Below are 27,454 nucleotides of genomic sequence, written 5' to 3' on the forward strand. Positions count from 1 at the left end.
TTACAATCACCAACGCTCTTGATAACATGAAAACAGCCTAACTAGCTCTGCTAGGGCGAGTAAACGGTCAGTGAGGTGTTCTCCCATTTGTGTCTGGAAGTAGCTAGCCAACGTTAGCTTGGGTGCTTGACTGCGGTTGTGTGGTCCGAACGCTCGGATCAACCCTACTCCTCGGCCAGCGTCCAGTGTGCGCTCAATTTATGAATGGACAATCTGACAACGCTCTGAATTTATGAATACCCAGAGCGCATTTACGAACACACCCATTATCTCATGGAGGACTAAAGTATCCTGAACAAAAATATAAACGCAACATGAGCTGAAATAAAAAATCAGAGACATTTTCCATTCGTACAAAAAGCTGTGCACAAATTTGTTTAAATCCTTGTTAGTGCGCATTTCTCCTTTGCCAAGATAATCCATCCACTTGACAGGTGTGGCATATAAAAATGCTGATTAAACAGCATGATCATTACATAGGTGTACCTTGTGCTGGGGACAAAAGGCCACTAAAATGTGCAGTTGTCACACAACACAATGCCACAGATGTCTCAAGTTGAGTGTGCAATTGACATGTTGAATGCAGGAATGTCCACCAGAGATTTTGGTAGTACGTCCAACCGACCTCACAATGGCAGACCACATGTAACCACGTCAGCCCAGGACCTCCACATCCGGCTTCTTCACCTGCGGGATCGTCTGAGACCAGTCACCTGGACGATAAAACAAACCCTTAGTAAGGAGCTCAAAAAAGGTATTCAACTTGAATCCTACGGAAAAAGCTTAAACATTAAGGACGGCGGTAGGAAATCCATTCATAAGCTAAGAGAGTCCACACAGAACTGTACGTCTCCCTCTCTGCAGTGCAGATTCTGACTCTGCAGCAAGTTTTTTTTAAGTATATGGTCCGCCTCTCACTCAGGTCCATTTCAGAGTGGCACTGTTTAATGGCAGTCTGACAAACAACACTACTATTACAAGACTTAAATCAGTGACAATGGCCTGGGACTATTATGTTTGAAGGAAATAATCTAAAAAATGAAAACTACCAAATTGTAGGCAATTACTCCTCAAATGGTCAAGTTGTGAGGTTTGCTAGAAGGTAACTAATATAATACTACATTAATTTTGGCATTTATGTAGAGAAACTAATTACACACACAATTGTGACAATTTAAAATGACTTCTCAGTCTCCTGTAGTTTCTAATGGGTAGTAAATTCACACAAAAAAAATTCTGAATATTGCATTTATTTAAATACATTAAATTTGCAATGTAACAAAACTATTGGCATATGAAATTCAAACACCATTTAAATGAACAAAACATGGCTCACTTCATTTTCTGTAGCTACTGCCCGTAACACTTGTTTGTATCGCACTACCAAAACCCTAGCTCTGTCTCCACTTACATTGTTCACAGACTACTATCTTGCAATAAGAGTGCTGAATAAAAATATGAGGTAAGAAAGTGGTTTGAAGATTACAGATCATGCAGAACATGCTAAACAGCAACAAAAATATTTTGTTGTGAAAGTAAGAGAAAAAAAATTACAGAAGTGTGCATTGCAAAATAATAATTGAATTACAGCTTTGCATCTTTGGTTACAAAGTAGGTATGAACGATTTCACAGCTTTTTTCCCCCCACCCCGAAAACACATGTACAAGAAGACATGAGGGTATGACAATACACTTTCCATTTTGGAGACAGAAACTAGCAATTGGATTGGAAGTTTGTCTAAATAGCCTACCGCAGATTCACGTTCAGATTTCCTGTCAGAAGACTTGGTTTTCACCTGTACAAACTTTGCTATGTTCTTAATACTTTACACTATACAAAATGTACATTCAAACTGGATCTTGACTGGTGCGGATAAACAATTCCATTGTAAAACTGCCTGTTTAGTGTTAGACGTATATGTCAGTTTCTTTATTATTGCCTACATATTCAACTGGTTAATGTAATACACAACCCATTGGGTGTACGGCCAATTATTTTAAACACTGATGACAAAAAAAAAAGAAAAAACTTTTTTTGTTTTTTGTGACGTTCCTTTCATGAAAATAGCAGCCCCGTAATAAATAAACACTAACCGTAGAACTTTAGACTGATGCATGGATTGGCGCGGCTCCGAAAATAGATCTCTCCCCCGCTTCTTACTTACAACATGAAACAGCAAGGCTAAAAATAAATCTCTTACAAAAAAAAATAATCTCTTGGACGCTCTGATTCATCCTCTCATGTGAGCTGCACCACTCCTTTGTGGGTGGGGGTCTGGTCCACAGGGTCTGACAGCACTCAACCAGTCCATGCTCCAGCATGGCACCCCATAAGAAAAGCCCCCCCCCTTGCGCGATGATTGCATTAACACTGGGAAGGCCAAACAACAGGCATACAGTACGCACACAGACACTGAAGCACTGCTCTTGGTTGTGGTGGTCAAGCTGGTGGAGAACAAGACAATATTATTTAATTTTTTGCTTCGTATGCTAATTTAGAATAATTGGAGGGTGCTTTTCTACTTTTTCCCCTCCCCCTCCTGTAGCGGAGAGAGGGGGAGGATGTACTTCAAGCGGAGTTAACGTTGGGCTGCGGTTGCGGCGAAGGCTGGCTGGCGTCGAGCTGGGGTTGCTGGGGCTGGAGTTGTTGAGGCTGAGGCTGGGGTTGGAGTTGCTGGGGCTGGAGTTGAGGCTGCTGCGTTTGAGGCTGGGCCTGGGCCTGTGGTGGAGCCTGTAGCTGTAGTTGCAGCTGGCCTTGGCCCACCCCTTGCTGGGGAGGCGTGCTGCAGGAAGAGTTTGTGGCGGCCGGCCGGACGGAGAGCTCAGACAGCTGGTCGCTGTTGGCCAGGGATTTCAGCACAGCGTTCTCCTGCTCCAGCATAGAGTTCCTCTCAAACAGCTCCTTGATCTGCTCCTTCAGCACCTCCACCTCCTCACGCACCGCATACATCAGATGGCTTTTCACCAAGTCCTGAAGAGAGAGAAAACAGGGGACATGCATTTAGCTCGCTAATATCCTCTGTGGGAAGACAGAGCAGAACATGCTATTAGCATTTAGCTCGCTAACATCCTCTGTGGGAGGACAGAGCAGAACATGCTATTAGCATTTAGCTCGCTAACATCCTCTGTGGGAGGACAGAGCAGAACATGCTATTAGCCTTTAGCTCACTACCATCCTCTGTGGGAGGAAAGAGCAGAACAAGCTATTAGTCTTTAGCGCGCTAACAGCCAATGCGAGAGGACAGAGCAGAAAACAACTAGCCTATGTACATTAGCTGAACAAAGCAAACCCTGTAGGCACATGATGATTTGGCAAACAAAAATGTCCCGGAGGGGCAATGAAGTCAGTGATAAGTCAGGCCACAATTTATGCTTGTATTCGTCCTCGTCAGCGACTGGATCAGACCAAGGAAACTAGGTAATGGAGTCTCTAGACGGCAAATTATTTTAATTACTTTCGTTTTTCAGTTAAGTACCAAGGAGGGACCTAAACCAGGGACCTAAAACATGAGGACATGAGTTGAGATTTGTTCCTTGCAATACAGTAGTTCCATTTCAACAATGAGATTTCAACAATACCGTTTAAAACAAAAAATGAAGGCAAATGATACCATAAAATGAATATGGTTAAATAAAACACTTACCATAGCCTGTTCGATTTTATTGTCAATGGCAACAACACTGGCTCCAGAGGCACTGTAAAAAGGAAGAGAGGAGGATATTAGACCGAAGACAATCACAGGGGAATTATTGAACCAATTATTGGTTTATTTATTTATTTTTATTATTACTACTATTACTACTACTACTACTTTTCATGCACTTTAAAAAGGTTTCTTTAACTTCTTTAATTTCTGACAGTAGAAACCTGTGAGATACCATGGGCCAGTTGATCATGAAAGTAAAGTAAAAAGTAGCCCAGCCTGGTCTCATAGACTAGACGTAACATAGTAAATGTAAATCCGAAATGATATGTTTGTTTGGTATGGTTACATTAAGACAAAATGGTTACATAAGGCAAAAACAAAAAGTAGGGGGGTTGGTTGGGGTGGATGTATAACGTGAACGTCTAGCAACCCAAAGGTTGCGAGTTAGACTCATCACGGACAACTCTAGCATTTTAGCAACTTTTCAGCTACTTTGCAACTACTTCCCCTAACCTTAACCCTTTTAGCTAACCCTAACCCTTTAACCTAACTCCTAAACTTAACCCTAACCTAGCTAACATTAGCCAGCTAGCTAGAATTCGTAACATATACGTTTTGCAGATTTAACATATACTAAGTTTAGCAAATTCGTAACGTACAATATGAATTGTAATTCGTAACATATCATACGAAATGGGTGATGGACATCCACAAACTAATATATACTATACGAAACGTAACATATCATACTAAAATGTGGTGTCTCGGATTTAAGTACAGAATAATACGAAATGCTCTGAGACCAAGTTGAGTAGCCATGATTTTTTTTCTATATTATTCCTCAAATATCCTAACTATATCATAAAATCGTAAGTGCTTCAAATGCAGTAAATTGATTAAAGCATTAGTGACAATTATGATAGTAAAAGGGTAGCCTATTAAGATATGAATGTCATGCTACTAAGTACCCACTTTAGTACTACTAGTATGCTAAGTTACTAGTAGTGACGCAGACAACAGTTCAATGTAGGTCACAGCAAAACCTATAGGAGAAAGGCCAGTCATATGGCCGCATTAATGCTACAATATCTAACTTTTTGGGCGACACGACAAAATTCACATAGAAATGTGAGTTATATATTCTCATTGAAAGCAAGTCTTGGAAGCGGGGGATTGGAAGTGATGCAGACAATTACATTGATGGAAGTTACAATCTATCTGCAATATTAAAGCTGATCTAGCAAATAAAAAAAGAAATAATAAGTATTGGAAGAGGTAGATCTGGTCCATGTGTGCCATGTCTATGCTTCCTGTTTTGAAGTTTGGTTTTTGCATATTTTACTTTCTGTTTTGTACACCAGCTTAAAAACAACAATAATTCTCTATACTATACTTCCTTGTCTTGTCACAACCTGAAATTAGGTGAACTATTATAATTTTAGCAACCAGGAAATGGCGGAGCTATTTCTTAATAGTGCATCTTTAAACGCAGACATGACTCACATTCGTCTATACTGTGCGATCAAAATCTAGCACGAGTTCAATGTACAACATAAACTTTGACAAAACTACAGTTAACACATCTTGTTATGAGGACCAGAATGAAAATAAATCGTGACTTTTATTTTGACTCGATAATTTTTTGTGTGCATTGTTGTACTCATGGCTGAGGCAAATCTATATGCATCCCAAAAAAAAAAAATTTACGGAAAAATAACATGCATTCATTCAACGACAGGTGTGATAATTCTGCAACGTTACCTTTTTGGAAATGTAGTCTACATTTATCGAACGTGTGCACAAAACGTATTCCAAACATCTGACTGAAACCACATTTCAAACCAAATTTTGCAATTTCTGAGATACTGGAACCGGCCCGCCTGGCACCGACGATCATCCCACGCTCAAAGTTGTTAAGGTCACTCATTTTGCCCATTCTAACGTTCAATCAAACAGTAACTGAATACATCAATGCCTGTCTGCCTGCCTGCTTTATATAGCACGCCACGGCTACGCGACTGTCTGTAGGAGCGAACCATTTTCGTAAACCGGGTGGTGTACCTAAAACTGGCCATAGTGTGTGTATATATGCAGTATTCACCACCAGATATGATGTGGTAGCCTTTATCAGCAAGGACTGATTGCATGGGTTGACATTCGGTGCCATTCTACAATGGTCATCATACATCGGGGTGTTAACATATTGCACTGTAGTGACTAACACTTTAGAAGGCTAGGAATACATTGAGACAGCTCCTGCTTTTTGACGTCTAACGAGTGCCTGCACACACACACACGCTTAGAGCTTCCGTCAAAATGAGCATTGGATGGCGATGGAGCACGACACAAGACATTCTGTTCGTTCACCATCCAATTGAACTGTCTAGGAGGGGCGGAAGCACAAGCAGATTAACATCAGCAGGCTTCTCCAGGGAGGAATGGCCTCCTAGCTCTGCAGCCAGTCCAGTGACATCATTTGTACCACAAATCTCCTCTCTGAGCTCGCTGACAAGAGGATGATGGATAATGAAGGCAGAGTAAGACACAAACATGTCACATGCAAGGAGGCAGTGGGCACACTCCCCCAAAACCTCAAACACAATGCAAGCTCAGCTCACACATGCGCACAGCACCAGACCTGGGTTCAAATACTATTAGAAATAATTTCAAAAACTATCTGTGCTTGCCTGTTGCAATGGAACTAATAGAAAAGTATTGAAAGTATTTCTCCCTGCCCACCTGGGTCACCAGGCAGCCTAAAGCAACCATATGCGAAGCCAGGCAGGTCCCCACTGCCAAGGAGTCGTTACGTAAGCCACAAAAACCTTGGAGAAAGCAGGCAAAACACAAACTTCACGCAACACGGCCCAAATGTGTGTTTAATTGGGTCCGTTCCAGGCATGCACACAGGCCCTCCTATAGGTTTCCTGCCTGCTGTGAGTTTTCAAAAAGGTCTGACCCGATGGATCCCTCGCTCTGTAAAAAGCACAGACGTCGCCGTGGGCCCCAAGTCCAAATACCTCCAGACTGCTCCCACGCCAGTGAGAGAACAAAAACTATAATCTGTTCAAATTCTTAAAATCAAATGCATGAATGCAATCATGGACTTGCCTAATCATTTGACGTAGGCCTAAACCAAACACTGTTGTCGCCATGGTGTCACTGGTCCTTTGGCACTTTCATTAAAAAATAAATCTTACACAACACTGGGCTAGTAGTGCATGAACAACAAAACAACCAGAATTAAACATGTAAGCTTAGCGGTTAAGAGCGTTGGGGCAGTAACCAAAAGGTAGCTGGTTCAAATCCCCGAGCCGACTAGGTGAAAAATCTGTCGATGTGGCCTTGAGCAAGGCACTTAACCCTAATTGCTCCTGTACGTCGCTCTGGATAAGAGAGTCCGCTAAATGACTAATGTAAACATTGGGCTCTCGCGTGTACAGTATGTAAAGGGTTAATATCAGCATGATGTAGTTAGACGCTGGGACAGACTGAAGGGGAGTTTGTTTATTCATTTGCTCAGAAACGACAAACATGACAGCACACAGGCCCGGTTTACAGGATAAAATACCATGGAGTACAGTAGTGTGGTTCTTCCATGTTTGCTCAAGATGAGCCTGGATAAAACCAGCCACTGGTGGACACTGGCAGGGGTGTGGTGGACGCTGGCAGGGGTGTGGTGGACGCTGGCAGGGGTGTGGTGGACGCTGGCAGGGGTGTGGTGGACCACCCCCCCCCCCCCCACCCCCCCCACCCCCCCACCCCACCATATTTAGGGAGGATGGTAGTCCAACTATGCGACTGTGGCAGAGGTCAATGTGACCACGACGAGGACAGTCTGACACCTCAGTCTGTTCTGGCCATTAAGCACAGTGAATAGAAGAGACTGCTATTCAGTGTAAAGGACCGGGGGATTGCCAAATATAGCTGGTGCTAGATCAGCGCACATGGTGGTATTCAGCACCGGTCAGAGCTGCCACAAACCAGCGGATCATTGATCAGTCTGGGCAGTGTCCACTCAAATTAAGCTACTTTAATACGGTACCTACCGTGTACCGTTTTTCACACCATTCTGGTGGGCCTATGCATCTACATAGGAAAAAACTAACTGTAAAATCCTTCCATTGGCATAATTCTTGCAGTGCGTCCAAGAAGCAAAATGATGCTTGAAAGTTGTGAATTTTGTTGTTGTAAGGCGAAACAAAATGTGGCCAGGTGATGTTACAAGTTTTCCCAAGCCTGTTCTGACACATGATCTTGTTAGGCCAATAGCTTCTAGGTAAAGCCACGTAGGCCTCCCTCTTTGTTCGAGACACTGACTTCGAACATGTACCATCGGTGGTATAAAGCTACTTCTCCGGCTCTACGTGGGTAAAGGTGTCAAACTTCCTCTCTTCGTCAGAGCCCACGGGGGCAGGGCTTAGGGTTGGGCTGAGATCAAACGAAAAGCCGCTGGGGAAAAAAGGGTTCTTATCACCCATCTTACGCAACTCTGTAAAGTTTACCTTGTGCAAGCACCAGACGGAGCTTAATGGAGCTCAAAATGGGGTTTGGTGTTCCAAGCAGCACGACTGAGACGGTTAAAACCTCAAGGGTTCAAGAGAAGAATGTGAATCAAAGATGTATTAGTCGCCGAAGAGTGGACAGTCATGAAGAGCTCCGACGTTGACGAGGACTGAGGGGGGGGGGGGGGGGGGAACTCAGTTGGAACCTGGAATTGTTGTCATACCTTGACACTGTTGCCTCAGTGTCACTGGGATCACTACCGTCGGTGCTTCAGTGCCGAGAGAAGCCCAGTTAGGGCTTTTGGCTCAGCTTGGCTTTCGATAAAACTAGCGCAAAGCTCAAAAGGCGAGGCCAGTCCACATGTTCAGTACCTGCAGGTGGGCTTGACTACCTTGACACCTTTGAGAGTAAATACCTGCTGCTAGCATGAAAGGTTTTTCAAAACAATGTGTGACTATAAGCAGATTCCTTTCGTAACTAGAAGGAAATTAACAGATAAACATTTTCTTCTTGCAAGAGAATTGGCAATGGGGCATCCATCCATCGTAAACTCTTTACAGTAAACATTAGGAGGGAACGGTGAAGCATGATGTTGAGAGACATCGGAACAATCTCTATGGAATCATGTTGAGAGAGCACAATCGGTTTCAAAATGAGGTTGAATAACTTTTTTTTAAAATGTTGTATAATAATTGTCACATGCTTCGTAAACAGGTGTGGAGTAACAGTGAAATGCTTACTTACGGGCCCTTCCTAACAATGCAGAGAAAGAAAAGAGAAATATTAGAAAAGTAAAACGTAGTAATAATAGATACACAATGAGTAACGATAACTTGGCTATATACAAGGAGTACTAGTACCGAGTTGATGTGCAGGGGTACGAGGTAACTGAGGTAGATATGTTCATATAACTAGGAATAAAGTGACAGACAGTAAACCGTAGCAGCAGCGTATGTGATGAGTCAAAAACGTTAGTGCAGAAAGGGTCAATGTAGATAGTTAAATAGTTAACTAAATAGCTACCCGGACTAACTATTTAGCAGTCTTATGGCTTAGTCATAGAAGCTGACTATAGGCCATGGTCAACAGTAGTGCATTATACAGGGAATAGGATGCCATACAGCATATAGGAATAAAGTGACCAGGCAACAGGATAGGAAAAAAAAGTGACAGATAGTAAAACCTATAGTCAGCTTCTATGACTAAGCCATAAGACTGCTAAATAGTTAGTCCGGGTAGCTATTTAGTTAACTATTTAACTATCTACATTGACCCTTTCTGCACTAACGTTTTTGACTCATCACATACGCTGCTGCTACGGTTTACTGTCTGTCACTTTATTCCTAGTTATATGAACATATCTACCTCAGTTACCTCGTACCCCTGCACATCAACTCGGTACTAGTACTCCTTGTATATAGCCAAGTTATCGTTACTCATTGTGTATCTATTATTACTACGTTTTACTTTTCTAATATTTCTCAGCTTCTATGACTAAGCCATAAGACTGCTAAATAGTTAGTCCGGGTAGCTATTTAGTTAACTATTTAACTATCTACATTGACCCTTTCTGCACTAACGTTTTTGACTCATCACATACGCTGCTGCTACGGTTTACTGTCTGTCACTTTATTCCTAGTTATATGAACATATCTACCTCAGTTACCTCGTACCCCTGCACATCAACTCGGTACTAGTACTCCTTGTATATAGCCAAGTTATCGTTACTCATTGTGTATCTATTATTACTACGTTTTACTTTTCTAATATTCGTATGCGAGGAGTCAAAAAAGTTAGTGCAAAAAGGGTCAATGCAGATATTTGGTTAACTATTTAACTATTACCCAGACTAACTATTTAGCAGTCTTGACTTGGGGGTAGAAGCTGTTCAGGGTCTGGTTGGTTCCAGACTTGGTGCATCGTACCGCTTGCCGTGCCGTAGCAGAGAGAACAGTCTATGACGGGTGACAATTTTTAGGGTCTTCCTCAGACACTGCCTGGTATAGAGGTCCTGGATGGCAGGGAGCTCGGCCCCATTGATGTAATGGGTCGTACGCACTACCCTCTGTAGCGCCTTGCAGTCGGATGCCAAGCAATTGCCATACCAAGCAGTGATGCAGCCAGTCAAGATGTTCTGCAGCTGTAGAACTTTGAGGATCTGATGGCGCATGAAATCTTTTCAGCCTCCTGAGGGGGAACTTTGACATGAAATACAGCCTCAGAGCGCCAGGGGCACCATTGAGATCTACAGATGACTTGAGCCTGGCCCGTTTGCGCTTCTGCCATGGAAACGGACACTCATGGAAGTGTGTGCCTACGGAGCACCCTAAATACAGCACCTCTAAACACAGGAAGTGAAGCAGAAAGTGAGGCCGAGGGCACCGATGCTATCCCTCCACCTCGCCATCCTGTGGTGCTGGTGATGTAAACCAACGAGACATTCCAGGTGCATGCAGTAACAGTAAAGTCTCAAAACACAGCACAACTGAAATCCACATGTACTCTTCCAGGCGGAAGAAGTACATGATATTACTGCAGCGTCCCGGTTTAAAAGCACTAAGTCAGTCAGTCAGCCAGCCAATCGATGCTTTAGTGCGAGTGGGGCTCAGGCACACAGCGTTATGGCTGGAGGAGGTCCGGTGTATGAAATGACTGACTATATGAGGTCCGGTGTATGAAATGACTGACTATATGAGGTCCGGTGTATGAAATGACTGACTATATGAGGTCCGGTGTATGAAATGACTGACTATATGAGGTCCGGTGTATGAAATGACTGACTATATGAGGTCCGGTGTATGAAATGACTGACTATATGAGGTCCGGTGTATGAAATGACTGACTATATGAGGTCCGGTGTATGAAATGACTGACTATGTATGTGTGCAGTTCTCCTCCACGGCGTCTGTCAGCCGAGTGCTGCTTTAACGACGCACATTCATTTCCAGTCTGGTGCTGCGCTCTCCTCAGATATGGTTTCATGTACAGTGCCTTCAGAAACTATTCACACCCCTTGACCTTTTCCACATTTTGTTGTGTTACAGCCTGAATTTAAAAATGGATTCAATTGAGATTTTTTCGTCACTGATCTACACACAATACCCCATAATGTCAAAGTAGAATTATGTTTTTCAAATATTTTACAAATTAATTAAATATGAAAAGCTGAAATGTCTTGAGTCAATAAGTACTCAACCTCTTATGGCAAGCCTAAATAAGTTCAGGAGTAAACATTTGCTGAACAAGTCACATAATAAGTTGTATGGACTCACTGTGTGCAATAATAGTGTTTAACATGATTTTGAATGACTACCTTATCTCTGTACCCCACACATACAATTATCTAGAAGTTCCTTCAAATCAAGCAGTGAATTTCAAACACAGATTCAACCACAAAGACCAGGGAGGTTTTCCACTGCCTCGCAAAGAAGGGCACCGATTGGTAGAAATAAAATAAAAAGCAGATCATTAATATCCCTTTGTGCATGGTGAAGTTATTAATTACACTTTGGATGGTGTATCAATACACCCAGTCACTACAAAGATACAGGCGTCCTTCCTAACTCAGTTGCCGGAGAGGAAGGAAACTGCTCAGAGGTTTCACCATGATGCCAATGGTGACTTTAAAACAGTTACAGAGTTTAATGGCTGTGATAGGAGAAAACTGAGGATGGATCAACAACATTGGAGTTACTCCACAATACTAACCTAATTGACAGCATGAAAAGAAGGACGCCTGTACAGAATTACAAATATTCCAAAACATGCATCCTGTTTTCAACAAGGTACTAAAGTAATACTGCAAAGTTTGGCAAAGCAATTAACTTTTTTTCCTGAATACAAAGTGTTATATTTGGGGCAAATCCTATACATTACTGAGTACCACTCGCCATACTTTCAAGCATAGTGGTGGCTGCATCATGTTATGGGTATGTAATCGTTAAGGACTGGGCAGTTTTTCAGGATAAAAAAGAAATGGAGCTAATCACATGCAAAATCCTAGAGGAAAACCTGGTTCAGTCTGCTTTCCACCAGACAGTGGGAGATGAATTCACCTTACAGCAGGACAATAACCTAAAACACAAGGCCAAATCTACACAGTTGCTTACCAAGAGGCCAGTGGATGTTCCTGGGTGGCCAAGTTACAGTTTTGACTTAAATCTGCTTGAAAATCTATGGCAAGACCTGAAAATGGTTGTTTAGCAATGATTTGGACAGAGCTTGAAGAATCTTCAAAAGAATGGGCAAATGTTGCACAATCCAGGTGTGGAAAGCTCTTAGAGACTTACCCAGAAAGACTCACAGCTGTAATCGCTGCCAAAGGTGATTCTAACATGTATTAACTCAGGGGGTTGAAAACGTATCTAATCAAGATAGTGTTACATTTTTCATAATTGTTTTACAAATGTTAGTATTTTGTGTAGATCGTTGACAAAAAAAGGACAAATCCATTTTAATCACACTTTGTAAAACAACAAAATGTGGAAAAAGTCAAGGGGTGTGAATACTTTCTGAAGGCACTGTGTGGTTGCCTTTTCATTTTTATAGAGTCATCTCAAGAATGTCCTGCCTCCTGAATGCACCCTCCGTCTAGCTGTCCGAAAGGTGAGAAGTCATAATATATTGGCAAATCTGCTCTGTACGTAGGAGCGTTAGGGAAAGGTATCGGATGTGTCATGTTCTATTTCATCACTGATTATTCCTATTGATGACTTCATATTATGACAAGAAAAAGTAGTTGGCCCTTTCTAGCACCACTCGGTTCAGTGACATACTGACTAGCGTGAGTCAGTTGAGGGGAGGTTCAGGGAACAACTGTTTATGGGCTTTAGTAGGCCTTAGTGTTACTGAGGAGGCAGGTAGCCTAGCGCTTAAGAGTGTTGGGCCAGTAACTGAAAGGTCACTGGTTCGAATCCCCGAGCTGACTAGGTGAAACATCTGTCGATGTGCCCTTGAGCAAGGCACTTAACCCTAATTGCTCCTGTAAGTCGCTCTGGGTAAGAGCGTCTGCTAAATGACTCAAATGTAAATGTACTGATGTAGGCCTATTGGCTGAGTGTGAGGTTTGGCTGGCCAACATCCCAGCTGCCATGCGGTTTCCATCCATGCACATCCACAAAGGAAAGCTCACTGTTGCCGAGCTGCTATGCACCCATAAACACACACAGGCAGGCCTGTCCCATCCAGTCCAGTCCGGTACGGTACCTATCACTGTGGGCCTTAGAGTCCCGCAGCCTGCTGCCAGACTGGAAGGCCTGGTAGAACGCCATGGAGGGGTTCCTGTGCCAACCAAAGTCAGAGAAAACAGGGGAGAAAGAAGAGAGAGAGGGGATGAATCAGAGAAGAAAGAGTGACAGGAGAAAGCGAGAGACCTGTCTCGTATTGTTAAACGTCTTAAAATCAGAAGAAAGAATACTGTGTGCATAGTTAACTAGCTAGGAGGATAGAGGCTGTGCCTGAAGGCGTTTCACTAAATCGTCTGTCACAAGTTCAAGATGAGCAAACAGTACATAATTCACAAATATTCAAATAAAACTTGCTTAGCTGTAGGTAAAAATCAACATTATACCTACATCTAACCCCACACTCTTAAAAATATTTTGAATGCAGCACAGGCAACTGAGGCTAAAACTGGAAAATCGCCTAAGTGTTGAGTTCTGCAGAGTAGGAAAGGAGTTATTTTGCCAACCGCTGTGTTGATAGGAGGCGAGTTCATATGGCTACCATTCCCTCCCATGTCCCGACTATGGGGCCTTGGAGGCCACAAGCACACCATGTTCTATGAGGACGGAGAAATGCCCTCCCCCCCAAAGCCCCATGTCCATAAACCAAACTACACGTGTGCACCCCCCCCCCCCCACCCCGTACAGCATGTGTGAATATCTGAACATTGAGCCAAGGCTCTTTTCCTAGAAATCTCTGGCACAAACTCCCTTTGTCACATTAGCTCATGACCAAACACTTTTATGGAGCTCCTCCTTCACCCTCTGTCTCGCTTCATACAAAACCCAACATCCATACAAACTCATGCAGTACTAACAGTGTTGAGCAAATAGCGCTTTTTGAGGTCCGTTCCGTTCTATTATAAAAAAATTGAATCACTGTTTTTGATTTTTATATAGTGTTGTACATTAAATGCACTATGCGGGTTCAACGGTGTAACACAGAATAAAACAATGAATAAAAATCCCATGATGGTAGTGTCTGTCCATTACTGCTCATCACTTATTAACATGACTTTACTTCAATCAAATAGTTCAGTTGTGTTGTATATTACATTTGATAACTATTATTTCATTCCAAGTCATCATCTCTATAGAGCTGCTACCTATGCTGTCTGACAAATCACTATTTTAGTAGTTCTTCAAAGTAAATAAGTCGTCCTTTTATAACAGCTGAATAGCAACTATCAATAACTTAGAGCATGTATTTTCAGGTAGAGATCCGCGAAGCAACCGCTCTCTATCCCTTTCCATCAAGCATTCTTCCTCTCTTTACCCCCTCTGTGTCTGCCCCACACTAACCTCTGTGTCTGCCCCACACTAACCTCTGTCTGCCCCACACTAACCTCTGTGTCTGCCCCACACTAACCTCTGTGTCTGCCCCACACTAACCTCTGTGTCTGCCCCACACTAACCTCTGTGTCTGCCCCACACTAACCTCTGTGTCTGCCCCACACTAACCTCTGTGTCTGCCCCACACTAACCTCTGTGTCTGCCCCACACTAACCTCTGTGTCTGCCCCACACTAACCTCTGTGTCTGCCCCACACTAACCTCTGTGTCTGCCCCACACTAACCTCTGTTTCTGCCCCACACTAACCTCTGTGTCTGCCCCACACTAACCTCTGTGTCTGCCCCACACTAACCTCTGTCTGCCCCACACTAACCTCTGTGTCTGCCCCACACTAACCTCTGTGTCTGCCCCACACTAACCTCTGTCTGCCCCACACTAACCTCTGTGTCTGCCCCACACTAACCTCTGTGTCTGCCCCACACTAACCTCTGTCTGCCCCACACTAACCTCTGTGTCTGCCCCACACTAACCTAAAGCATCAGGCGTAAAAGAAACACACAGACCGGACAAGTAGGCGGGCAATGGATTATGATCGTTGTAGTTTATTCCTACGTTTTCTACACTAAACTATGTACAATATTGGCCTGTTGGAAACTACAACTGCATCCTATATCGCACAGTTCGGCCTTGATCTGAAGAAAAAAAAATGAAATGGAATTCAAATAATGAACCGATGCCGGTCAATTAGTTGTTCACACACACTCAGGTAAAAGAGGACATAACATCACCGGTCAAGCTGGCCCTCCTGTAGCTCAGTTGGTAGAGCATGGCGCTTGCAACGCCAGGGTTGTGGGTTCGTTTCCCACGGGGGACCAGTGTGAAAAATGTATGCACTCACTAACTGTAAGTCGCTCTGGATAAGAGCGTCTGCTAAATGACTAAAATGTAAATGTAAGCTTAGGAGAGGGTTGCTGCAGGTCGTCGGTGGGCTCGGCTGGGCTTACATTAGGGTGGGGCGATATCCAGATTGGCATACCTTCATACTGTTCCTGAACGCACAAAACAAATTTAGGCAGCAGGGAGGGGACTGATCCAGGAGGGGATTGATTGTCTCTGCTGTAAGCAAGAAGATTGCTCTTGCAAGCTAGCCACATAGCTAGCAAGTTAGCAAACCAAATGCATAGTTGGAGCCCCGAGCTGGAGATAATTTATTTGGCACATCTTAAGATAGTTAACATTTAGTTAACTTAAGTTGTGGCGTAGCATGCAACCCCGCAAAGCTTTTATTTTGTTGACGATATTGAAAATCATACCGTCGGTATTTCAAAATACCCCAGTATACCGCCCAAGCCTAGCTCACATGATTCTAGGCCACCTTCATCGTCAATGTAACAGATGAACTGGAGCGGTTATCCTATCCTATTTTCAAGTTGGAAATCTCGACTCTGAAAGGACACCTTTGTAACGTTCGCCTAATTATGACTGGTTGTAACGTTCGCCTAATTATGACTGGTTGTAACGTTCGCCTAATTATGACTGGTTGTAACGTTCGCCTAATTATGACTGGTTGTAACGTTCGCCTAAACATGACTGGTTGTAACGTTCGCCTAAACATGACTGGTTGTAACGTTCGCCTAAACATGACTGGTTGTAACGTTCGCCTAAACATGACTGGTTGTAACGTTCGCCTAAACATGACTGGTTGTAACGTTCGCCTAAACATGACTGGTTGTAACGTTCGCCTAAACATGACTGGTTGTAACGTTCGCCTAAACATGACTGGTTATAACGTTCGCCTAAACATGACTGGTTGTAACGTTCGCCTAAACATGACTGGTTGTAACGTTCGCCTAAACATGACTGGTTGTAACGTTCGCCTAAACATGACTGGTTGTAACGTTCGCCTAAACATGACTGGTTGTAACGTTCGCCTAAACATGACTGGTTGTAACGTTCGCCTAAACATGACTGGTTGTAACGTTCGCCTAAACATGACTGGTTGTAACGTTCGCCTAAACATGACTGGTTGTAACGTTCGCCTAATTATGACTAGTTGTAACGTTCGCCTAATTATGACTGGTTGTAACGTTCGCCTAAACTAACAGACCTCAACCCGTGAAGCAACACGCCCATCAGCCCATGACTGAGATAGCCTAGATGACAGCCATATCCATAGGTATGCTGTTCATTCCTAGGCCTAAATTGGTCGAAAATCTACTAGAAAACTTTGCTCCAACATGACTGATAGTTGCATGTTGCCTAACCTAACTCAATGCTGCCCTCAAGCAAAACTAATGACCCCAAAAACCGGTTCAACAAAAATAACCTTTCAGGCATTCTTTTTCGTTGATGTCAACCATTTCTATCTGGGTCAAACGTTGGCTGCGTTCACCCCTGCACACACAGAACAGCCGTGAGTGAGCCTGGCGGCTGGTTGGTTTGCTTGCAGGGTGTTGGACCTCAGAGCAACCTCACTAACTCACTGAGCATGTGAAAAGCCATAGGGGCTTTGTGAATCAATTCAGTTACATAGTGATATTATTTTTGACAATATCGCAATATTTTTGCACTAGTCAGCTGTACCGCCACCAAAACTACAGTATTTTTCCTTCTATAGCTTGTTCTCCATCTTCTTTTGAAAATGGTGAGCCAAGACTGATTATTTCCACGACTGATCAAAACGTAGTCAGATTGCTCTTGTCCCTCTGCAGCAGACATGGTGAGCAATATGTTAGGAAAAATAGAAATCACAGTATCAAATCGCAATACATACAGAATCGTGACAATCGCAGTTCATGTCATATCAGCTCCAAATTATGGTGATATCATCGTATCACGAGGTCCCTGGCAATTGCCAGCCCTAGAAAGAAGATGAGGCCTTCTGTCATCTGCCCAATCCATCAGAGCCTGGGCAGAACTAGGTCAGGACTACTTAGATTCCAGCGCCATGTTGGAGTCCCCCTGCAGCACAGGTTTAGTTCAGTGGGGTGGTGGGGAGTAAGAGAAGGGGGCTCAATGCCCACTCTGTAAATTCATAAATATGGCCACACTTTTATGAATGTTCCCCTGTACTGTAGGCCCCTAATCAGGAAGCAGGGGTGATGGAAAACAAAACTATGGAGAGAGAGTCAGGGAACTGTGGTTTCTTGGACTCACTGTATTTCCTATAGGCCATGTCCTGTTTTCCCATACTCTTGTGAGGATGTGGATAGGACAGGTAGAAAAGTGACGTATATGAAGTTTGTGACATTGCTTTAACCTACCTGGCCAACCAATCAGTCCTTTCAGATTTACGCTGATAAGAAAGTAGATCAAGGGAAAGGTCTAAACACCGCCCACCTAAATACTGTGCATTAATAACATCTCCGCTTGAGCCCTCTGTGACGTACAGTAACAGTACATCCCCATGAAGGAACTGTTAAACTAGTCTATTATCGGCAGTGGCCTGAAGCCGGTGCTGAGGAGCCTTTCTTTCTGAGGCCGGGGCTGAGGAGCCTTTCTTTCTGAGGCCGGGGCTGAGGAGCCTTTCTTTCTGAGGCCGGGGCTGAGGAGCCTTTCTTTCTGAGGCCGGGGCTGAGGAGCCTTTCTTTCTGAGGCCGGGGCTGAGGAGCCTTTCTTTCTGAGGCCGGGGCTGAGGAGCCTTTCTTTCTGAGGCCGGGGCTGACTGAGCATTTCTTTCTGAAGACAGGGCTGACGTGCCTTTCTTTCTGAAGACAGGGCTGACGTGGCTTTCTTTCTGAAGACAGGGCTGACGTGCCTTTCTCTGTACCTTGGGCAGAGGTGATGACTGAGAAAGAACCTAAAGACTGAGAGACCTGCAGAGTGGGTCCGCAGAGAACAATGCACCTTTCTTTAGAATAGCATTAAAAAAGGCAGACAGGACTCGAGAGGCTGATGAGTTCAAAGCAGTGCAAAGATTACTGGTGGTAGGCTAATTCTGTTCACCCGTTTTAGCCAAAAGGGCCCCCTGCCTGCTGAATGGTATGAAAGTGAAGAGCATGGGGCTGGATGCAGATCTTCAGGTACATTATAAATGAGTAGCAGAGGTTGCAGGCGAGTCAGGACACACAGTGATCAGTGATGGTCCAGGCCTGCCCCCTCTTCTCTCTCTCTAGCCAGCAAAACAGGATACAGCAGAACACCCTGGGGTTAAAGGCCAAGTGCCACTCGTTGTCACACATGTCCATCCTGACATTAAATACATATACTTCCCCTAACAGACTATTGTACTCAAAACTTTCAAAGTTCATCCCAACCCCCCCATCCTCTACCCATATTCCACACACATACACACTACTCAAACCAAACACACCACACCCCTCCTCCAGATACACCTCCTTGTCCACCCACAAACCCCTTCCCCAGACACATCTTGTCCACACACTGGCTCATTTCAGTGTCAATCACTCCTTGCCACCTTCTACTGGGCTGCTGTGGAGGAGTCAGGTTGCACAGATCAGCCAACTTGGATCTAGAACACATTCCATCCACCAGGTGATTTACTTTGACTGACACCATAAAGGTCAATTAGGCTACCATTATTCAACATTATTTATTTTTGTATGCAAATAGCGTATTCAGTTCATTATACAAGTCTAACTAGATTAACATCTTCCCCTAAAATGTATTTTACTCTGACAACACCACATAAAGCTGCAAAATGTTCTGCAACAAGTTTTTCGACCATCAGGCAAACATTAAACGTCTCCAAATCTGAAGTAAAAAGCAGATAGATGGCGGGAGAGCAGCTTAATCGTCCATCTTTAGTCTAGCTATGGCTGAGGGGGGAAGCGAGTCAACAGACAGCTAAGCTCTACAGTAATCACTTTCAGGAAGAACTGGCAGGGGGGGACACTGACTTACAGATGAAGCAACAGTTGACTCGAAAAAAACGTTCCCGAACTTGCCATTAGAATAACAGTTTAATGCTTGAGGGGAGGGGACCCGTGTCCCATTACAAATTCTAAAACATATGGGCAGAATGTGCAACACAGATCAAATCAGATCATGACTTAGTCGTCTCATTACAGTAACAGTTGCAGTCACTGCGACAGCAACAAATTAGAAACCCAATATTAGCAACATCTTTGATGACATTTGATTTCTATTGTGAAACAAACCTAAAACTGGTTAGTTGGACGTAGATGTTATAGCCCTGATGTAACCAAGGGAGACAGGCCTACTACATAACTCACATACCTACCTTACACACCAATCTGGAAACATTGTAATAGAATAGGACTCCATGGAACTCTACTCACTCTGCGCCGGCTTCCTAGAGTTCTGGGAATCCCTCAGTCATCGCAATGTCATTCAACACTTATCTGACGAGCAACAACTGCCAGTTTGCCTTGCCTCTCTATGCCTGTCAGTCAGTCAGTCAAGGGGCCTGGCTCTAGACACTGCAACAGAGGATGTTCCCCGCTGGCACAAAAGACACTGGGGTGGTACAGAATGCACAAAACAGATGAGCGTTTCCTCTGGAAAGATTTGTAGCAGAGGAAAAAGGTCACAGGGCCTATTTTTGCAGCCTATATTCGAGTTGTGTAATTGTTTCCCTAAGGCACTCGTAACTTGAATGAGCCTCGAGGGGAATATTTATCTGGCATAGAACACACAACAAGCCGACTAGGTAAATAGATCAACTATTCTACTATGGGGTTGTCAGATTCTTCTATTCATTACTCGTTTTGTTTGCAGAGGAAAAGTAAATGTGGACTGTTACAGCATCTTCAACGTGTGCCCCAGCAGAAATATTTTTTCCATGTTCCATATTTTTTGGCCGTGGAGGAAATGATTTTGCCACAGCTGAAAGACTGCAGTGGAAACGGTCTCGCCAGCCAGGGCCCCAGTGTGGTTTTGGTTGAGGCATTGCACAGTTTCACACGCCACTCAGTTCCTGACAAGTGACGATGGGTGACACCGACGAGTTTCGATTAAGTTTCCGACAGAGAAAAATAAGTATGTATGACAGAAGAACAACATGACAACAACTAGTAGTGACTGACGGCCGACACGCCCCTCTGTAGTACGGGGGCACAGTGGAAAGACCACTGTTCGCCTCCCGATAGGGCTGATGCTATCGTGAGAGACCCCCGCTCTAATCAGTTTGAGAGAGTCTTCGTTCTCACGAGCCTGGGACAAGTGGCTGCTTGCTTCACTCACAACAGCTAAAAGAAGAGAGCCAGTCACTTAGTTGCAAGGAGTGAATCTGATTCTGCATTGCAGTTTTAAACACAGCAACTTGTGAATGGCAAAACTGGGTAACTTACATGTTCAAACACACAACTAAATCCCTTTTTCAAAGGCTAAAATGCAAGTTAAGCTCAGGAATCAACAAAGAGCAGAACCAGTGCCGTCAAAATACAAAACCCCTGTGCTGCAAAAACACACTAAACTATTTTTTTTTAAAGCCTGTAAGGCAAGTTAGGCTCGTAAATCAACAGAAATGGTAAAACTATTGTAGGTATCTAGGACATGTGACCGAATGCAAAATGCCTGCGCTGCTGCATACGTTGCCTGGTCTAGGCTATATTTCAGTCTATAAAACCTGTATAAGGAAACCACCAAGAGATTTGAGGCACTTTACCGTTTCCTCTAATGCTTGCCGACCCTGACGAGCGCTCAACTCAGGAACTGAAACTTGTAGCATATGAACAGGAAGTGTGAGTGACACCTCACAACCCTAACCCCTAACCCTCTCAACCCTAACCCTCTCAACCCTAACCCCTAACCCTCTCAACCCCTACCCTCTCAACCCCTACCCTCTCAACCCCTACCCTCTCAACCCAATCTGTATGATAATTTAGGACGTGATCATCTACTTTGTAGTCTAGTTCCTAAACTGTATACACTAAAATGACTATTTTCAGTCTAAGGTTACCATCTGTAAGGCTCCTACGTCAGACTGTAGTATATCCTTCAATATATCATCCTTATCTGTTTGTAGGCCTATCTTATACCAAAACTTGATAACTCCTGTATCAAATGAATACACATCATACAGCCGAACAACAGTCCTTGAGCAATCCACTTGGCTAGACTTAACCCAAAAAATACCCAGCAGCCTCACTAGCAGCACTGCACCAACTCCTGGCCCATCCTCCCAGAACATTTTCCTAAGTGGGGTCTACTAGCTACGTGAATGGAAATTCTGATAGCATGAAATGTGGCAAAACACAAGCTGCAGCCTCCACCATACTTCAATGAGGAAGCCTTTTTCTATGGCAGGAGCTAACATTTCAAAAAAGGTCAAGCACACAGGAGGACTAAGACAAAAGGAATGTCTAGCCTCTAGTGTAGAAGGTGGCTGGCTATAAGCTTATTTTGCAAGTTGGTTACAGAGGCCATCAACTTAAAAATTGCCTTAAAGGCCCAGTGCAGTCAAAAACGTGATTTTCCTGTGATATATGTTTTTTTTTTGTTGTTTTTTTAAACACACACTATGAGTTTGGAATGATACTGTGAAAATGATGTAAGAGCGGTTTGAAAAAAAAACACCTGAAATGTCTGCCTTTTTTGGGAGGATGGAGTTTTGGCTGGCCCGGTGACATCACCAGGCGATAAAGTGGTTAATAGACCAATAAGAAAGAGAGTTCCAAACCTCTGCCAATAACAGCTAGTTTTCCATTTTCCCCACCCCACTCAGACCACTCCCAGACAGTCCTAGCAAAACTCTTATTTATATTTTACATTTGAGTCATTTAGCAGACGCTCTTATCCAGAGCCACTTACAGTTAGGGAGTGCATACATTTTTCATACTGGCCCCCCGTGGGAATCGAACCTACAACCCTGGTGTTGCAAACACCATGCTCTACCAACTGAGCTACACGGGGCCTTATGAAATTGCTCTTTGCTTAGAAGCTATGTGTTTATTTTTTACCATTTCAATCCAAAAAAATGTCATTAATCACAGTAAGGTACTTAATTGTTACCCAGAAATGATTTGATATTGAGATAAAAACGGCTGCTTTGGACCTTTAACGTGTGATGGCAACAGAGTTAGGATAGCTGGAGATTAGCCTAGGTCAAGTTAGGAACATTGGATTTAGACTAACAACTGAAAACAGACAAGAATACATCAAAGCAACAGGAGTACACACACTACTGTACACCAGTAAGGAGTTAATAATGTATGCTCATTGCTCTCTAACCCAGGTGTTAAGTTGGGGGTGGTGGCCATGGGGGTTGACCTGTAGTGGCCTCCACTCCAGCTCCCTTTGGAGAGTCTGCCTTCTGAGAAACATTCTATTTCCTTCCTGTGTACCCCTCTGCTCCCCTGTATCGCTAGGCTACATCCCAAATGATACCCTATTCCCTACATAGTGCTCTACTTTTAAACAGAGCCCTGGAGGAAAGCCCTTGTCTGTCCAACCACGCCAACCAAACCACTGATAACAAAACATGATTGTGACAAGAGGAAAGACATTTGAGATCTCCTGAACGCACCCGCTGCTCTCCACTCGTCTCCAGTCCATCTACATGTCCAGAGAGCTGGCTGGATGCAACATGCAGCCATGAGTTCAAACACAGACCTTCCCCCTCGTGAACACACACACACACTTCATAAAACCACTCCACAGCTCCAATGTTTTTCCACACTGCTATAAAAGCATGCCAATTGTACTGCTTAAAAAGAGAAACCGTGCCAAAATGATTTAAACCTCAACATAGGAGATTGAGCTATTATTTCGCAATAGCTATTGTTACCTAGGCCTAAGCCATGCGTCTGAATGGCCCTGACCCTGAGAGTCTACAGTATGTGGCCTGACAGCATTTTGTTGACTTTCTAGCCAGGTTATTCCCTTCTCTCTGATCAATGGTAAACTGTGACAGGGTGAAAGGTGGTGGCGGTGGTGGCTTACCTGTCCTCGTCTATTTGTATGGGTATTCCAAACAGGCTGTTCACAGAGGGGTTGTCGGCCAGATGCAGGCTCTCAGGGATCTTCATCAGGTTTTTCTCAGAGAAGGTGGGATGCTGGGCTGCTGCGAGGCCCTCTGCCTTCCTACCGCCCTCCTCCACTTGGCTGAACACGGCCGCCGGGAGGCCCTGCGCCCCCCTGCCATCGCGGGCCATGGGAGCCTGTTGCCCGGGCAACAAGGAGGCAGTCAGGTTTGGCATGGCGGTGGGGGCTGCTGCGGTGGTGGCGCAGGAGGCACTGTGCACGGCGGTGGGGGTGGGCACGCCAGTGATGCCGGTGCTCACTGCTATGATGGCGGTAGGCACGTTTTGTGCGCCGGGAGGCGAAGGGTGGAGGCCAAAGGGTTGAGGAATACCCGTGGGGGCGTACTGACCCACAAGCTGCTGCAGAGTAGAGCCTCCGCCCAGTAGCATGGATGACCCGACACCTCCCCCCATCAGGCTTGAAGCTGGCTGGCTGACAGGTAAAGAACCTCCTCCCCCCGCTGCCGCCATCTCCCCTACCTGCCCCAGCATCGGAGCCCCGGTGGTGGGAGTCATGACCAGCGACGGGCCATGACCCACAGTCTGTCCCACATAGAGGGTCTGGCCAGCCGAGGCCACTGCCTGCATGCCAGGCTGGTTCTGTTGGTGTTGGTAGTAGTCCACCTGGTTCTGGGGCAGGCCTGGGGGCTGGTTGGGTAGGTGGTGTCCCAGTGGAAGCTGCTGTAACATGGCCGGCTGCTGCTGGGGGGGGTAGGCCAGCGGCTGGGTCTGGGCTGCAGGGGGCATGCTAGGGGATTTCTGTATGTGGATGCCAGTTTGAGGCAGACCGTTGAGCCCCACAGGAAGGAGATTCTGGGGGGCAGCGGGTTGGATAGTACTCAGCGTTGGCTGCTGAGCTGGGACAGCCATGGGTTTGTTGGTGGGGAAAGCATTGGGTGTGGCTGTTCCAGGCTGCCCCATGTTGTAGTTTTGGTGGTGGAGCTGCTGCTGATGCTGTTGCAGTGTGTCCACTGGGTGAACGTACAAGGCATTAAGTGCAGCAGCGTCCACTATGGAGTCTAGGCCCTGGCCGGAGAGAGTCAACGGGGCGACCACCGTACCACCCGTCAACCCCAGCCCGCTGTCCCTGTCAGCGCTGGGGTCAAACGCATTGACATGCCTAATGTTATCCGTAGTCCTGTTGACCACTGTGTTACCCTCTGAGTCTTTCTCATAGAACTCTGTGCAAGTCCATCGGCCCCTTCTGAAGGGCTCTCCAGTACCATGATCAAGTTTGATGACCCTGAAACGTGAACTGCAACTTGCTGTCGACGATATAGCAGAAGTAGGGGTTAAACTAGGTACTACTGGCTGGGATGTGCTCACTGACACCGTTGTAGCCCCGCCACTGGCCGCTGGGGCAGGCTGTGGCATGAGCCCGGACAGAGCAATAGGGAGGCCGCTTGACGGACCACTTCCCAGAGTTTGCTGGCTAACATGAGGCGAGCCTGCCACTCCTACCTTTCGAATAGCAAAACCTCCATTTGAAGGCCCCGACATTGCAGGTATCTGCCCAACTTTAGGTCCACTACGCGGCGGGACCATAACGCCAGGTGCCTCTTGCTCCCCTACATGGTTTAGGGTTTCCTCAGACGAACTTCGATCACATACCTCCGGCTCGAAGTCGGCCCGGGACACATCGAATATTTCCGACGACACGTCTTCAGTCCGTGATTCGTCTGGGTCGTCCAGGCTCTCCGTGTCGTCCGTGGCACTGCTGGCCGCAACTTGAGCCTGTGTCACACTTGTGATCTGAAAACAGCTTTTCTTTTTAGCCGGCATTTTAGACATTTTGAGAGCCTGCGTTCACAACTCCCGTCTAAATGTCTCGCGTTAAAAGCAAGTGAGTTAGCTAATATCAGCTGACTATCTGAAACAGCGTATTTGCATCGATGTAAGTTTTTTAAAACTATTATCATGAGGAGTATGACTCATCCTTGTTCCTTCCTCCTCTCGTCTCCTGTTGCATTTTACGACTTCATAACATTGAAGCCCAACCTTTCCAAGTCCAGCGTTTGCCAATAGAAGTAGTAATTCAATAACTGATCCAAAGCTTTGATCCGTCCGTACCGGCCTGCCCAGTAAAGTAATGTCCCGACTCCGTAGTTGTCAGATGGCGGCTGTCGCAGATAGAGTTCCCCAGCTGCGGGAGCTACTTTAGTCCGACTGTGAAGCGGGCCCGTACCTTTCCACTCAACGAGCTAGCTAGCTAGCTACAACACTCCTTTACGTTGGGACAAGTATGTAAGACATCCTGCGGAACAAGTCTCCTCTCCCCTCTTGACTTACGAACTTAAAATGATTCAATACTAACACCTGTTTCAAAGGTATATGTAACACATTTCCAAGCATAAATCGTCTCTATTTCACACTTCAGGGAACTGAAATTCCGAACAGCGGCTACCTCCCTCATTCTTGTCAAGATGGCTAGCTAGCCTAGGCTAGTTATGTACAACCGCACTGCATCGTGGGTAGCGTACGCAACAACATTTACGTACATGATTATTGAGAATTTCAATTACCTTCTATTTCTTTCTCTCTCTCTCTCTCTCTCTCTCTCTCTCTCTCTCTCTCTCTCTCTCTCTCTATCTATCTCTCGTGAAACAGCAGCTTTTTAGACAACTTGTCTCAATTGAAAGGCATTTACAGACTAAATGTTGTATGCATCTCAAGATCTCTCAATTTAAGACAATTTTAAACTTGATTGTTATTTGTTGAGGCATCATTTGAATTAGGCATTTTTATTAATCACTTGGCTGACATCACCCCATCAAAAAAAAATGTGGGGAGGATGTCAGCCAAGTTAGTAATAAACTGCACGCTTACCATCCTGTTCCCCTCAAGGGATGGGTGAATAACACTATTGAAGGGATTGGCAACAATCCAAAGTGAAACCCCTCCATGTACCCCTGGGGGTCTTTGTGTTGAACGGGTTCTCATTCTGCATACCAATGTATGCAAATCTTAAAATATTCAGTCAGTTCAATATAATTATAGATTGGTGTGAATCCCTAGCTAAATAGTTTTCATTAGGATCTGGCAAGTTAGAACCACTGTGCCTAAAGATATTTAGATCTGACTTTGTTCATAGTATAACTAGAGGGACATTCCAAGCACATCATGATGATTTTTGCTTTATTAGTTTGAGGTTATTGGATTGTTCATAATATTACTCAGCTTCTTCAAAATGTTGTCTCTTTTCATTTATTTCTGCTCTAATGTCCCCATGAGACCTCGTTTTCCAGGTGGGACCACGTGAGACACATCTACTGTAGCCTACAGAGTGAACGTTTGACAACAACAATGTCTGCATAGTACTGTAATATTTTCTTTCTTTAGATTATTATTTACTTGCTTTGGGGCACGGCAGCAATATGCAAAGTCTTATGACTGATGATTCTCTGATCACCAGACTTAATCGTACTCATATTCTTTACAAATTGGTCATAGTGCTGTATCGAAGCATTTTCGGCACTTTATGAACAGTCAGCCTCCACTGAAAAACCCATGATTCATTCTCTAGAGTCTAAGAAAAAATATTTGATAAAATATTGAATTTGGCCTTTAGCACCAAATCCCATAGAAATGCAATAAATAACAGATTCATAAATGGCACAAAAAAAGAGAGGTAAAAAATACATAATAAGGAATAAGGTTTAGAAGTGTCTGTCTTATATCTAGGAAATACAAGAAAGTTCAGGAATATATATATATATATATATATATATATATATATATATATATATATATATGTTTGTTTTACACATATTTAACCCCTTTTTTGGGGGTAGGCACAAAACTACCTCTGTACTTCCATTCATTTTTTAAACCAGTAGGGGTT

General features: G+C 44.4%; 1 protein-coding gene across 2 annotated transcripts; it reads right to left on the minus strand.

Annotated features, from left to right (window-relative positions):
* Positions 1-1,234: 1,234 nt before the first annotated feature.
* Positions 1,235-26,030, minus strand: LOC311146192 (TSC22 domain family protein 2-like). Of its 2 annotated transcripts, XM_084182692.1 has the most exons (4): positions 23,534-26,030; positions 13,359-13,433; positions 3,645-3,696; positions 1,235-2,971 (listed from the first exon to the last, which is right to left on the minus strand). In XM_084182692.1, exons 1-4 carry the CDS (start codon positions 25,402-25,404, stop codon positions 2,570-2,572), a joined length of 2,400 nt encoding a protein of 799 aa, XP_084038818.1. In that variant the 5' UTR covers positions 25,405-26,030; the 3' UTR covers positions 1,235-2,569. The 2 variants fall into 2 exon arrangements, with proteins under 2 accessions (XP_084038818.1, XP_084038819.1); XM_084182693.1 differs by lacking the exon at positions 13,359-13,433.
* Between the last annotated feature and the right edge of the window lie 1,424 nt (positions 26,031-27,454).

Source organism: Coregonus lavaretus (assembly GCF_964263955.1).
Source record: "Coregonus lavaretus genome assembly, chromosome: 19".
NCBI lineage: Eukaryota > Metazoa > Chordata > Actinopteri > Salmoniformes > Salmonidae > Coregonus > Coregonus lavaretus.

Coding starts and splice junctions, on each gene's coding strand:
- LOC311146192 (XM_084182692.1), bottom strand. CDS start 25,404: ATGTCTAAAATGCCGGCTAAAAAGAAAAGCTGTTTTCAGATCACAAGT. Junction 3,697..13,358: donor TCTAAGGCCCACAGTGATAG/GTACCGTACCGG, acceptor TCCTTTTTACAG/TGCCTCTGGAGCCAGTGTTG. Junction 2,972..3,644: donor ATAAAATCGAACAGGCTATG/GTAAGTGTTTTA, acceptor CTCTCTCTTCAG/GACTTGGTGAAAAGCCATCT.